Source organism: Scomber scombrus, chromosome 21 (assembly GCF_963691925.1).
Source record: "Scomber scombrus chromosome 21, fScoSco1.1, whole genome shotgun sequence".
NCBI lineage: Eukaryota > Metazoa > Chordata > Actinopteri > Scombriformes > Scombridae > Scomber > Scomber scombrus.
The window spans coordinates 7,715,925-7,731,783 of NC_084990.1; the positions used below are offsets into that span (position 1 = coordinate 7,715,925).

At 37.8% G+C, this 15,859-nt stretch overlaps 1 protein-coding gene across 2 annotated transcripts in view; it reads right to left on the reverse strand.

Annotated features, from left to right (window-relative positions):
* Positions 1–2,843: 2,843 nt before the first annotated feature.
* The window catches only part of mapk8b (mitogen-activated protein kinase 8b), a 28,297-nt gene continuing 15,281 nt past the window's right edge, over positions 2,844–15,859 (reverse strand). The window contains exons 7-12 of one of the 2 annotated variants that reach the window (XM_062443139.1): positions 15,056–15,127; positions 12,464–12,646; positions 10,854–10,978; positions 9,514–9,577; positions 8,848–8,925; positions 2,844–7,763 (exon numbers count right to left, since the gene is read on the reverse strand). In XM_062443139.1, the coding sequence (XP_062299123.1) occupies positions 7,558–7,763; positions 8,848–8,925; positions 9,514–9,577; positions 10,854–10,978; positions 12,464–12,646; positions 15,056–15,127 (728 nt within the window). In that variant the 3' untranslated portion in view covers positions 2,844–7,557. Of the gene's footprint in view, positions 7,769–8,847; positions 8,926–9,513; positions 9,578–10,853; positions 10,979–12,463; positions 12,647–15,055; positions 15,128–15,859 lie in introns of both variants that reach the window. The other variant, XM_062443138.1, reaches the window with a different exon arrangement.

Sequence of the window (15,859 nt, forward strand, 5' to 3'; positions counted from 1 at the left end):
AAATAAATAAATAAATAACAGGCCTTTTTTTGCGTTCATTCAGGACAAAATCAAAGGGACTGTAATATGGAGATGACAAAAGAAATTCACATGAAGTAAAAATGAAATCATCTCTACTGAACACCGAGTGGTTTTAACTTTCCTTGATGTGCAGTGATACTCTTACGCATGCTTGAAATGGACATTGATTTACACCTGTGTTGAGTCCAGGGTTTGTCTTGTGGAGGCAGTATTTTAACAGTTCAGGTAGCTGTATGCGAATGGTTGGACATATAGTGTAATTTCTTTGACATTGTCTTTACTGGAGAGCACTGACGTCTTCAACCACTATGTTACAAGGACACTACGTGAATGGATCTCGTGCAGAAACTGTAAGACTCTTTTTAGAATTCAATGTGGAATACAGAGAGCTGACTGACTTATCTTTATCTGATATTTAAAACAGGAATAGTTTGACACTTTTGACATTCTGGATACTACTCTCATGTATGTACGCTAAATATGAAGTAAGACAAAGGAGACAGCTTGGCTGAGCCAAAAGACTGGACGCAAGGGGAAACAGCTAGCTTGGCTCTGTCCAATGTTTAAAAAAGAAAGTGTATCAGTGCTTCTAAAGCTAATTTACACTGTATGTCTTTGTTTACTCCTCATCAAATTTGAAATGTAAAAGCAAGTGAGATATAATACATTAACTAACTGTAGAGTTGCTTGTAGCTGGATTTTCTTTGGGCAGAGTAAGGCTAGCTATCCCCCTGCCTCCTGTTCTAATGCTAGGCTGTAGGCTATAAGCTATAACCTCCCGCTTCCTCTTGTTAGCTTAATACTTAGTGTACAGGCAAGTGTGGTATCGACCATCTTATCTATCTCTCGGCAGGAAAGCAAAGTTTCCAAAATGCTGAATTATTCCTGCAACTGTTGAGTCACTTCACCAAAATTACAAAAACAACATTTTCTAACCATATTTAGCTTTTTGGCCAGGTTATGAGGTTGCAAAGAGTTGTGTGAACTATCCAGATAGTAACAGGTTTACTATTTCTGGAAAGAGATGTTGCTGAATTGGATTTTATTAAATGTAGTCTTTAAAGCTGTGAGTGTGAGAAACTAGACTCAAATAACCTCCATTTTTTGGAGGGTTGGTGGCAGAAATGTCATATATGAATATCTCATAACCTTAAAACCAAAGTTACATGATTACACACCACTAGTTGTAAGTGAGAAAATTGTGTTTTTTGTAATTAAACTGAATTGACTCTTTTTATACAGTGGTAGCTTTTGCAGAGGTTTCTCCCCTTGCATTTATCCTCCTGTCCTGTATTCACACTGCAGATTTTTTTTTTTTTGCTGAATCAGATGCGTATATTATAATACAAAAAAAGATTTGCAGGAGAAAAAAAAAAAAGATTTCCCGATTTCTTATGATAATGGAACAAAATTAACGCAGTGAGAGGTGGGACTTCTGCCATAGCTGCTTCTGAAATCTTTGTCCTCAGGCCCTTCCAGTGCCTCTCTCGTCACCATCTACAGAACATGGTTTCCATGTCCATTTGATGGCAAACCTCAGTCTTTGGGTCACTCTGATCCTCACAGATGTCAATGTACTTGTATTGTACAGATAATAAAACAGGGACTATGTCAACAATTTTTGAAGCATTTTCAACTAAGCGCATGGTGCCAGCTATACGGCACATGTGGTTCAGTAGGTGAAGGCCATTTACAGTTCACAGTTAATACCAAAGCTGGACCGCCTCAAGCTGTTCGCTCATTAAAGATCTGAATGGCCTGCCTGGAAGCCATGTTGATTTTGGCACATGAAGCTGAACACTGCCCTCAAAGAAACAATGGAATTTCCTGGTTGTGCCTTCAGGGAAGTGTTTTTAAATAGGAAAAATGTAGTGTTGCTTGCTTGTCCAGAGATGTAGTGCATACAGTATATTCGCCCATTAGTACGCACAGTGGCTGCATTGTTTTCTTTCTTTTTTTTCAATATGGCAACAAACTGCTGAAGAATGATAACTTGATCTCCCTAGAAGGTGCCAATTCTTGTGAAAGTGAATTGTGATTTGAATGGAAGTTTTGAATTAAGAATGTATCATTGTGGTGAATGTAATGTGTTGTTGATGAAACCAGCCCTATAAAAATGTTAACAGAAGGAAAAAATATATATAATTGCTGATGGTGTTCAGTACTTCCTACCAGATGTCTGTTAGTGACTGAAAAAATGATCTCAACACTTAAATTCATGTTTCCAAGATGAAGACTTGTTCTGTGAGCGTTGCATGTTTGAAGATGTCATCAATCAGAAGAATGTCCAGAAGTGTATTAAGCAACACTTATTTCTGAAAGGGCCCAACAAACAGTATAATTACAAGTGAAAAATGTGTTTTTGGTTCGATAATGTGACTGTATTTTTTTTTTTTTTTTTACATTTTATAAACAAATATGAAGCCAATGTTATATTACCTTCTTTAATTGCACAGGTTTACAAGGTAATTGTCCTTCAAGACATTTTAACTACCACTCTTAGACAGTTCGCAGTATGATGGTTTAAAATTTATTGCAGGTTCTTTGACTCCCATACAGACATTTATTTTCCTTGTGCGTATGTCTTATGACAGGCTAAATGTTTCTTACTGCTCTGCTGATCATCTATGGTGCTTATTTATTATGGATTTACACTATTGTAATGAATGGACATGTATGGGAATAAAGGTGACAAAGATCATCTGTAAGATGTTAATGAACCTGAGTTCTTGGAGTATCCTTTCAAGCCTTTTTGTACATATCAGTGAAATAGGATTGTTAAAAAAGGTAACTCAGGAAAGGAAAAGACATACAACCATAACTCAAAGTGTATTTCTTTTATTTGCAGTACATGTTTTTTTGTTTTTGTATTTTTTAAGAGGTGGCATCCTCAGATCCCAGTGCATGTATTCTAGTAGTGCACTTCTTCGTTGGTTGCGGTTTTCGGGACGCGCAGATCCAGGAATTCTTAAAACTACTTGCATGGCTGGATTCACTAGCAAACATTACAAACCAGCACCATACATATAATGATTTCTTGTAGGTATTTACTCATCTTTTTTTTTGTGTTTATTAACATTATTGTCCTTACCACAACCAAAAGCTAAATCTGTCGGCCTTGGGTGACTGAAAGAACCTCCTGCTTCTACATCAAACCTCAGCTGACAGATTTGTTTGGTGGGTAAGACTGATTACGCAACATTATGACTATAAACAAGTCACAGAAATAAAAATTGATCTTATTCATAAAAAAGGAAAACATGGATTGACAGTACCAAACATTTTCTTTACCTTCAGGAGACAGCTAACAAAGGCTAGGCCCATCACATACTACTAGCACAGTTTGCTGAAGGTATTGCACATTTAGTTAAAAACAAAAAAGAAAACAAAAACAAAAGAAAAAAAAATACATATAACAATTCTCTTACTTCTAGGTGAAGTATACATAATGTACAAAACTAGAAGTCTGTTGAAACCGACAAATAGTACACTTTCAAATAAATAAATAATGGAATCTGTTATTCACACGTCTTCGATAGCTAATTCTGCAGGCGACCAAGTATATGCAAGAACTGGCAGAAATTCAGCGTGAGGTAGTTCATCAAAGCCGACTGATATCATGACATGACATTGAATGACATTGTTTGGAGAGATGTAGAAATAATAATGAAAAAAGCAACAACAACCTAAGAAGAAAAAACACAACAAAATACTCCAATTAAAGCCCCGATTGTTAGGCTAAAAAAATTAAGAGCACTTTAAACAACAAAGTGTTTTTTCTGATTGATTTTTTTCTCTTTTTTGCTAATAAGATAAATGGGTTAATAGTACAAATGGATACATATCACGGATTTTCTCCCTGTTATTGCTGCCTTCTTAAACATGTGGCACTGCTTAAATCTTAGTTTTTACCCTTTGTCAAAATGCACATTTACTACTAGATAATCTACGTTTTTTTCGCGTTGGAATCTACCATGACTGGTAGGTTAAAATTTTGTTTTGTACTACACTGAGCTGGCTCTGTATTTGCTACCACTGTACCCTACAAGCACACTCTTGATGCTCAACAATTACCAAACCATTTCTTTTAAATTCTGGTGGCTGAAAAGACAGCAGCAGCCGGGGGGCACCAGCTGTTCGTAAGTTCTAACTTAGAACAAGTTTAAAATAAAAAAAGGTTGCACCACACAAACTAGTTGTAGTAGAGTAGTTGTTACCAAATATTTACACTCACTAACTGCCAGGTTAACTGTTTTGCAAAACCAAACTGACAAAGGTAATGTTAGCTTGCTAATATAACAAATGTTGACTGTTCTGTTGCTAACCAACAAAGGCTGATATATATACTGCCTTGCTAAGTGAGAAATTTAACGTGAGCTAGCCAATATATTAAAAGTTAATAGTGAAAAGCAAAAGAGGACATTTAATAAAATGCTGTTTAACACTAATGTAAACTTAAATTACATTCTTCAAAAATAAAAATTACAAAGTTTTATGCTAGTAACATTAGCCTACCTCATACCAAAATGACATTTATGGATACTACAGTCATATTTCTGTGCATATGTGAATAAAACTAAATAACAATTCTGCTGTAAATGTAGTTAAGTTTGATATGTTCTTGAAGTTTCTTCACAACTTGTGATGTTACAATGACTTTCTTGCTACGGTAGTAACTGGACAGCGCCAGGTTAAACATCTCTTAGTTTTAATGGTGCAACGATTTCACTAGTTTGAAACTAACCTATAGTTATTTTACACACAAACTTAGAAAAAAAGATTTACGAATAGCTGGTGCAACCCAATCCAGATCTTTAAAGAGTAAAGCAGTTCTTGACATAGTATCGGCAGTGGGCTAATCAGAGCAAGGCAAAGAGCTACAACGTATGCTACAGTCTGAAGACAACCTTTCCAAGCAACTTTGCTTTGAGCTTCCTAGAACATTCACATCAGAGACTGAGCCAGGTTCTAAACAGTGCTGTATTAACACATTTAGACAATCCCAGCACAGTGATGTTTATTCCTTTACTGTCAACATCCACGATACTTGCTTATGATCCGTGATGAGTACAATACATCCAGACTCCGCTTTTACAGATAGGTTTAGTTATGCAAACATGTCTAGCAGAGCAGAAAAATAGAATAGAAAATATAAATGGCATTGACTACTGTGATTTATTCTTCCAGACCATGCTACTCATGAATTTAGACTGTCTCAATCATTTTGCCAAGATAAATATAAGCCAGCATGTCTACATCAAACTGGAAAAACTTATGGTTGTTATTTTTTTTAAGTGTTACATAATGTTAGCTACGTCCACTGTTGCTGGACCAGCTCATCATTAATTAGCCAGGAACACTGTGGTTGTTTGGCTTTGCCTCTTAGAAATGTGTTCATAACTAAAGCATCAATCTGCCTTTTCCCACAGTACAATATTCTCTATAACCATCCACAAAATACTGGCTACAATGCATTAGCAGATTTCATTTGTTAGTTTGATCCAGTAGTTGAACTGTAGGGTTCATTCCTCTCTTACAATAATCACATTAAATTAGTACTCAAAGAAAAGCCGAAAAACTGTTATTAACCTATATTTCGGTTGCTGTCACTGCAAAGAAACGCTTCTTTTTACTTTGATGAAAGACCTTGATAAAACTGCCTCTTCTTCTGAAATGACTCAAACACATGCTTAAGCATCCCAGCGTATACATCATCACCTTTCATACCCTGCAAGACACTACAGGCTCCCCTCAAGGGTCAAAATCAAAACAAGTAGAAAAATATACAATACATTTGTGAGAACTACAACCCCATCATAGAGTATCGGTTTGATATGGAAACTACTGTTGTTACCCAGACGCCATAGAAACCTACATATAATGGACACACTTCCTCCCACCTACTCAGGAATGAATGGCAAACAACAGGCACTTTTCCTTTTAAAACAAAATCAAAAACACTCAAAGAGGGCACTATTATTGCATACAGTAAGAATTTGTTTTCTTTGACTCTCTTTCTTTTTGTTTTTTTTCCCCCCATCTGTGCTGCTGTTTAACATGCCAAGTTTTAGGTTCTTTCAGTTTTCTTCACAATCGCAGGCAAGTGTGGTATGCAAAGTGTTTGGCCAACTTTTAAGAAAAATCACTTTCAAATGTCCAAATTCACAAAAAGTACATTACATTACTAATAACTGGATCTGGTAGTAGGAAGTAGACATCTTTTCACACTGTTCCATCCGGCTGCAGAACCTCTACCCCTCCTCAAAGACACCGAATATCAACACGTTCACATGCGTTCTCAATATCACGATTCCCTACTTGACTGGAGCACATTCTACTTACACCGTCACCGATTTTACAACCTCACACAGCTCTACGTCTCAAAAAAAACCTCCCAAAACACAACAACAACAAAAAAAAGAAAAAGACATTTCTAAATCCTGAACTTTTCACAATACCTCACTGTCACAGCAGAGAACGAGCGTTCTCTGGCTTTACCAAAGCGATTCCACCCAAATCCAGTTTCCATAAAGTCACACAGCCTGTTGCAGACAAGAGGAAGAGGTACTTTAAAGCACTTAAAAATACAGAAGACAGTCATCAAAACGCTCAAAGTTATCTTGTGGGACCTTACTCTGCCATTATCAATCCCGTAGCTTAAATGTAGAAGGTAAATTGAATCATTGGTGAGTGAAAATCGCAGTATTTTGAAAAATCACACAATGACTGAACAGGAAAGTAAAGAATGAGCAAATTATAAAGCTTTCATTAAACTGAAATTTTACAATGCAGGAAGTAGTAGTGACTCAAAAAAAGAAAAATCTTTTTTTTTTTTTTTTTACAAATAAATCTAGATGATCTCAGTTCAAATAAATGGATAGGTCGTATGCATTTAAAACATTATCCATATGATGATGAGATAAAAACAGATAGGGGAGTACTAAGACCATACATTTGTCAATTAAATTATGTTTCAATGGCTCACTGCAAACTTGTATTGAAGATAAAACTACATCTACCATAAAATCTGTACAAACTCAATCTACATTTATATGGCAAGTTGTAAAAGCAGTAGCTTACAAGTGAAACAAATGACTTTCAACAGAAAAATAGATCACATTAAAACATTTTACAGATATTTCTTTAAATTCTCACTGTCGGTTAATACAAACCGGAACATAGTGAAATCATAAAAATTCTCTTATCATCATCTTAGGTTTCTGAAAAATTAAGAAATGCCACAATAAATTACAGCTAGGACTCAAAATAAAAAGAAATCCTTATTTAAAAAAAAGACTAGAACTGTAATAAAAAAAGGAAATCTGTCCTTTCAGAAATCAAAATAGTTCTCTAACAGCTAGCTGGCTAAACGCTACACTACTGAAGACAAGCACAGACAGGAGGTGGGAGGGGGTTAATGCAGGGGGATGGGGCCAGGAGCCAGTGTTGGGCTTGTGGTCTTGGATGTGACCAGGGGGTGAGGCCTGGCCTAGGACCAGGACCAGGACCAGGATCAAGAGGAGGTGTAGATGATAGTCATCTGCAGCAGCCCAGGGGGCCGGTTGCTGTAGCAGCAGCAGCGGCGGCGGCGGCGGTAGCGGCAGCAGCGGTTCTGACCGTCTCCAGGCTGCTGTCGGTGTCAGTCAGGGTGGGGTCGGTTGACATGGAGGAGACGTCGCTGGCTGAGGCGGAGGAGGATGTGGAGGGGAGATGCTGCTGGGGGTCACTGCTCACTGTTGCACCTGTGCTATGAGAAACAGGAGAAAGCCTGTGCTCAGCCATTGAGCGCCATCAGTCGGTCCTACCTTACACATTACCTCCAATGCTGTGCTTAAAGGATCCCTGTGGAGTTCGCAACCACTAGGAGCGCTGTGGAGCAATGTTTGGATGAGTGGCTTCCTGCTTTGTTTCCATCTTTCCAAAACTAAAATCAGGTAGCCAGTGAACATGGATATAAATAATGCTGGTTTACATTTTCCTAAATAAAATGACTCTGCAAATATTTATTGAGACCTCAGCAGTAAAAATATAAGCCTATTATAAACATAGCAACTAATACCCTTGATTATCGACTAATCGTTTTAGACATTTTCTAAGCAGAAATGCAGAATATTCTCCAATATATGGACTTATTGTTTGATACATGGAAATGACCTAGATCATTTTTTTTCAATATTGCCACACTTCACATTAGCTGCTAAGAGGCTATTCATGTCACATTGGCTAAGTGAGTAATGTCCTCCATATCAGTGTTATAAAATGATCTTCAAATGACAATAATATCATTTGTCCCGATAATTTCAGAGACAATGTTTTGTCTGACAAAAGCAGTTAAGTTAGTTGGACAAAAAAAAACATTATAAGAGGTTAACTGTGGGAAATAATTCCACTATTATTTGAATTTTTATAGAATAAACCATTGATGAATTGATAATGAAAATAATCATTAATTCTTTTAAAAACATCTTCAATAAGATGTGCTTTAGTAGAACACCACTACACCACCTCAAGGAAATGTATATAAGCTTTGTGAAAGCAGACCTCATGATAGAGCTGTTGTATTAGATTGCATTACTCAAGTACATGTATACCTGATAAAGTGGTAGATGAAGGTGTATAATTACACTAGCTACTGCTCAGTCATTTTCCCTCAACAGAGACATTAATGGCACCATTATAACTAAAGTGTTGCACTTTAACAGTGCAGGCTGTGTGCGGTACAACACAGTCTTGATCATTTCCCCCATTTCTAAGAGGTAAAAGCTCATTTAAACATGCTCTCACGCTCTCTCTCTCTCTCACAAACACACACAAGACTCCACTAACCTATGGACGCTGGCTGTCCCCTGATGACTCCATTCTTTGTCCTTTCCTCCCAGTCCAACACTTCTTTGTATATCAACTCTGCAAAAAACACAAGATGCAATTATTTGGTTTAGTCGACTCGAGATGGTGACAAAAAAGCAGACACACACTTCATCTTATCAGCCTCCATCACAACGTCCAGCTGGAAGAAAGCAAATGGAAATACCAGTGTGTGGTCAGGCAGTAAAAGACATATCCAAATGTCAAGCTGGACTCACAGCACCTTTTCCTATGGTGTCTTTCTTTTGGTATGAAGCGTCACAGGTTGGTAAACGAGCAAGCAGCTGTGGAACTCACACAGCTTTTTAAACTCACGCTAATCCAGCAGAGCAAAACGGACAAATTTGGACACATTTCAGGCAGTGAAAATAAAAACACCAGGACATGAATGTGCGTAACATTAGCATTATGCATCAGACATTAGTGCATTTATGAACTTAGACAGACTTATGCAAGTAAAAAGATGCCCCTCGGTTTGAGAATAAAGATTAAAAACCCCACAGGCTGCAGAGCACAAAGATAGACCGACCTTATGCAACACACTACAAAAAGCTAATTCCTTATGACAGCTTATCAAAGGCACGAAAGAATAAGAGAAGAGAGGAGGAACAGAGGATCTTTTCCTACCTTTCCACTCCTCCACTGTGTGCTCTCTTTCATCCAGCTGCTTGTCTGTGATCACGGGTGGTGGCTGGAAAAAAAAAAGGACAGACACATGTTTTCTATATTTCGGTCTTCTTAACAGATGGTCGTGGAGCAACGAGTCCACACACATCACAGTGACACTGGCATCACGCTGGTTATAATGGTGTTATTTGACACTCTACCCATAAGGTTGCCCTGCTGTCATGTAAAACTGTTGACATTTCAGCTGTTATCTGATGCTCTTTTCAATCACTGGCTCAATATGAGTTTTATATCTTGCAGTAGGTCACATGAATACTGATATTGGAATTTACTGAACTTGTAACCTTTCAGTTATGAAACAGTTTGACAGTCTTTACCTATCATACCTGTGGTTATGTCATCAATAATCTGCCACTTTGAGTTAAATCGGCCTGTTTTTGTTCCAGTCAAATATTACAGCAGGTGAATTCAGGGATGAGACGCTTCAAACTAGAGAGGAAGTCAATTCAGCTGCTGCAGTTTGGATTGAAAAGCTCTAGACTCAGCTAATGATGCCACGAGATAGAAATCTGCCGCATTAAAACTTCCTCACAGTAAGCCCACTTAATGCTGAACATTTTTCTGCTTTGGTGTGCACAATCCGTTCCAGGAAAATACCACAAACTACTAAATTCAAATTTATAGCGCAGACCGGGCTGGAATAAACTACCTCAAAGCCAGCCAGTGAGATAGAGTTATCCGTCTGCCCTGAGAGTCAGATGGAGGAGTTGATGCGTTTGTGTTGTGTCGGGGCGAAAATCTGTATACAAATCTGCCCCCCCTTTCAAGGCGGAACTGTCATTTCTGAGGAGTCCTTTCATGCCGGAGAGGAGACGGAAGAAAAGCGACGATTCGTCTCATCTCCCGAAATCTCCTGATCGCAGGCAAAAAAAAAATCAATTTGCACTGGCTGAGTCATTGTGTTTCCAGGGAGAGCACAAAGGATTGTCGCCAAACAAAATGTCCCAACTTTAGGAAACGGTAATTTTCAAGGCTTTGTGAGGACAAACACAGAAGCATTTTGCATGCAGAGATAAGAGGCCATAGAGCCTGATACCTAGAAGAATGTGTGTAGTGTGTGTGTAATCATTAAAAATACATTGTGATGAATAAAACATGTAAAGATTAGAGCTTTTTTTTTTACCCAATTTACCCAAATTTCTCTAGAAATATGTATGATGACATAACCTGTTATTTAATCTTGAATATTTAATGTTCTAGAGAAACTAAACTTTAAGGGGCTTTTAAATGTAGAACAAACTCAAAATAAATAGATTAAGCTTTAAAAGGTGGGTACTTACTGCCTCCACTTCAGTCGGGTCGTACCACACGTTGATATAAGGGTGCTGGAGAGCCTCGTCCACTGAGATCCGTTTTGACGCATCTATTACCAGCATCTTGGATAGCAGGTCCCTGGCTTGGCTCGCTGAAGGAGATATTGTGGAAGAAAAAGGGAAATAAAGGGTGAGTGCTTAGCTTTCAACCCACTGTTGCTACACCCCTCCATCAATGCTTCCATTCTGTAATTTGAGAGGATGTTTGAGCAGGACATGATACAGGGTGGGACTGTTCAGAAGGGTAAATTAATGGAGTATCAGTGAGGGAAGAAAAGAAAAGACAGATTCATTAGACGGAATGAGGAAGGAGTGGTCATTTAAATAATAGAATGGAGCTGGTATGGGATGATACCACTAAAATAAGTAAGTAATAAGTAATGGGATCTTATTTGAAGGTACAGTGTAAAATGTTCATGTAAACAAAGTTATGTTTACATTCAGTGTTGCTATAAATCAAGCAAAACTTATTGAATGCATTTCTTTAATTGTTTACATCCATGTTTGCTAGCTTGCAGTCTTTTTCCTTGTCTTTGCTGGCACATTGCTAATTCCGTTAGCATGTTAGCACCACTAGCTTTAAGTCACAATGGAACAGCAAGTAACGGACACCAAGAATGCGTATTGCATCACCACAAGCTTGTGCACGATACATACAAAATGTGGACCCACTCCAAAAAACTCTGCTCCATAGTTCTGTTAATAGGCCTGTCACAATAATTACGTTATCAACTTATCGTACAATAACGAAAACATCAACATCATCATGTCTATATATGGACTCATCATATGATACATGGACATGACCTTGATCATTTTTTTGACCTCAATATTGCCACACTTCAAATTAGCAGCTAAGAGGCTATTCATGTCACATTGGCTAAGCGAGCATCATATCATTTATCGCGATTATTTCTGAGACATTATATTGTCCCACAAAATGAGTTATCGTGACAGGCCTACCTGTTAGTACCTGTAAGTTTGGCCTTTTAAACATTAAAGTCAGATGGAAAACATAAGGAGTAACAGTTTTTTGCGTCCGCATATAGGTTTTTCAAGGATATCCACTTGTTTGGAGTCTTGCCAGCATAGGCTTTCACACCCAGACGTGAACATCCAATATAAGAAGTTTAACAGGAGTATTCCTGGAGGATACACTGCTGTCATGTATTCCTGTCTGTGTAAATTAATGAGGACAGAAAAGAATGAGCTACTTTTTTTTCTCCAGTGACATCTTGCAACAGCTCCGTTACACTCACTGTGAGTGTTCCTGTCATCTTCTCAACATTTAGTGATGAAGACACGCTCGAGGTAAATTCCTCTTCACAGTAAACAACTTTGTGCTGAAGTGTCACCTTCTGTAATAAGTGCTTAATCTAAGGCAGCCACTGAAAAACTGAAATGTCACTTGGGCTTTCCTGTCAGGAAAAGTGTGTAAGGTTGAAAACCCTGAGTGCAACACAAACTGATGTTACATGGAGGATGTTTTTACCTCTAAAATCGCCCCTCTACACATTTTCTTGCACTACACTAAGCCTTTACAGGATTACTTTTATGCCATTTAGACAGACATTTACCTTTCAGTTTGTTGTGTTCGGAGTCGGCAGGAAACAGAACGTCTGGGAAAAGCTTCTCGAAGCTGTAGCCTGCATATCGTGGTCGGTTTTCCACGTAGGTCCTCACTGACTGGTTGAGCTTCATCAGGAACTCCTGAGACGGTGTCCCCAGCTGCTCGATGACCTTATTCCACTGGTCGATATCTTAAGGTTACAATATTAAGAAAAGCACTGGGCTGGATTTGGACAAAAGGAGCAGGCGGTCCAGAGTTGGGGTGGGTAATTTTGAGTTAGATTTCAAATTGATGAATATTAAAAGGGAGCCATCCGGAGAGGTTATGTCTTACACTGCATTGTTCTGGCTTGGATATGTTCCTTAAAAGAAAATGTCAAATGCCACTACTGGAAAAGGGAATGTGTAAAAAGGTGCAACAGATTATTATCTGCAGTGGAAAGTGATTGCTAAGGATTATATACTTAGCAAACAATATATATCCACATTTTTTGGGGTTAAGAAACAAATTATTGGGCAAACAGTAAAAATACATAAATGAAAATTTCCAGAAGGTTTGGTGAAAAGTTGTCCAGACAGTGATTACATATGAAGCAATGACCATATCCTAGTCATACATCAAACCTGTGGAAATCAGTTAGGATAAACTGGGTGGGACACATAAATGATGAAGTTGCACAAATTATTTCAAACATCTGTACGTTTGCATGTAAGGTGCTCACCTTAAGTTGTTCGGATCCTTGAAATATGAATGCAACTTTTTTTCCCCCTCAAGGACAAAAACACACATATACATACAGATGTAACATGTACAGGTCTACCTGGAGGACACGTCAAATGCCTTGTTCATACCTTTGTTCATCCTTAACAATGAATGAACAATGAGGAGGAGAAGCCTAATCTGCTTTTAGACCTCAGAATCAGCTACTTCTGTTTTTGTTTTGTTTTTTCTTCAGCAAATCAAATAGGTGTAGGAAATGCAACTGAGCCAATTAGAGCTTCCTAAATGGGATTATTTTCCTGTGGAGAAAAATAGCAACAGCGTATGACAAAAATAGCCACATGAAAAGAAGTGTGCATTACATCAATGTGAACCGCTCCTAACAGCTGCAACCGCAGTTTCCATGTCAACTAAACAATTCCCAGGACAAATACATCCTTGCTACTGTCTGAGTAACAAGTAGCAACCACTATCTTGTCTAAAATAACCCCTCCACCCCCAGAGACCAGCTAAAATGAACATGATGTCAGAATGGAAAGTGAAGAGAAACAAAAAGGAAATTCATTCAGTTGACATGAAAAATCATTAAAAAGAAGGTAGTCAAGTAGAATTAGACTATAACAGTATTCATTAGCCAAATCAGCAGGTTAATGCTGACCTTTTAAAGAGTCCATTACATGCTAGCCTCTGTGTAATTAGCTTCTGTCATATTTTCAAATTAAGCTTTGTAAAAACGTTTAAAAAATGACTTATCTAATTATATGTTATCTATTATAAGTTAAATTAAATTGTGTGTAAATGGCACTGTCACTTTCAAAAAATGTAACATCCAATAAAAAACTTTAACTAACAAGCTAATGCTACATTAACTTTAGCTAACCAAAGTAACCCATTAGCGTAGTACAGTGCTAAGCAAATATGAGCTCCAAGATAGCTAATGTCACAGGAAGAATCAGCAATAGGACACAAAAACTACCCAAATATGAGTACATATCAGATAGTTCTAAAGCTACCAGTTACAATGCAGTGACTCTGTGCAGGTATACCATCCTATATGCTAATTAGCACATCTTAACCAATAAGCTACTGCTACATTAAGCTTAGCTAAGCAAAGTCACTCATTAGCATACTACAGTGGTAAGAAAATATGAGCTCCAAGATAACAACCATTAGTAAGACGCAAAAACTACCCAAGTATCAGTACATATCAGATGGGTATAAAGCTAACAGTTACAACGCAGTGAAATGTTGCTTCTGTGTGTGTCCTCTTCGCTAATTAGCACATTAATGCTAAACCAAGTAAGACAAAACAAAAGGTAATAAACCCTTTAGTTTCAGGAAAAACATGCAAACCAACTTTACATGCTGAATAAATCAACCAGATAATAATAAAACACAACTTAAAGTGTATTCATTCAGGGATAAAAACAGATAGAAAGAAGGCGCAGAGAGAAAAAGGGTGCGGTTGCTGTTGTACTACAGTCAGGTTTACCATGTCCATAAATGCAAGGTCACTGACTGCTTTTTGGAATATTTAAATGTTGTTTATTGTTAGTGTTATTAATTACACCTGCTATGAGCATTCATAAAGTATTCCATTAAAAAGGTCTATACCTCCTCTGCTCAGCCACTGACAGAGATGATTGCAGACACTGAAGATGACGTAATTGAACTCATACTTGGCAAGTATTCTCTCAATTTATGAGAATAGAGCAGCAGCAGTAAGAAAGAACAATACTCGTAAATGTAATAATGTTTCATTTTTTTTATAGACAAGGTCCTCCTATTGTGTGCAAAGATATGAACAAGGCATCAGACAAATGATGAGATAAGACTGCATTTTGGGGGGGGGTTGGATGAAGGTTCAACTTAAGGATACGATCAGTGCCTGGAAACAACACACTACCCCGGACCATTTCAGCCATGATGCAGCCAACAGACCAGACATCAACTGAAAAATGAAATGACAACCACTGAATTAGCATGCAGGACTGAAAAAAAACAACAAACAAAACTCAAAAAGAACAAAAGGGTAACTTAAAATTACAGGATGTGCGTGCCAGGTGATGTGTGTGATGCATGACAAAATATATGACAAATAAAAATGAATTGCATGCAGTTGAGTGCACTCTCAAACCTGGGTCAGCGTCCCACAGCGCTGGGGAAAATGATTGTGCTTTTTGGCTCGCTTAAAACAAATACAGTGCATACTTTTGTAGGAACCGCAATAACGATCCAAAGGAGAGACATTTCAGATTGTTTCTGCTTCAGGTACAGTCAATAATGAATTTCAAGCTTTGAGAAGTGAGACACTGACTTACAAGGTCTTCTGAAATATTGTTTTAGGAGCAGAAATGCATTTCAACACCCTTCCTCACAGTTTTATGTGTAAATATGGAATAGTCTGGTCTATAAGGCCAGTTATTAGCTGTTTTTGAGTCGTTTTGTCACAGCCACATTTGTGACATTGCAGATTAGGTGTTTCACAAATATTTCTGTAACCAAGCAGCAATTTATTCTGGAGAAAAACCCCATCTATTCATCTTTTTCTGTGACTGCTGCTATGGAATCTACAAATATGTATGAGGAGCAGGTGAGGGTATTTTTTTGCAATTCAGTTCTCAGCTACGGAGGAGCAAGCTATTAAATTCTATTTCACGTTTTTCATGTGACTGTCATGGTG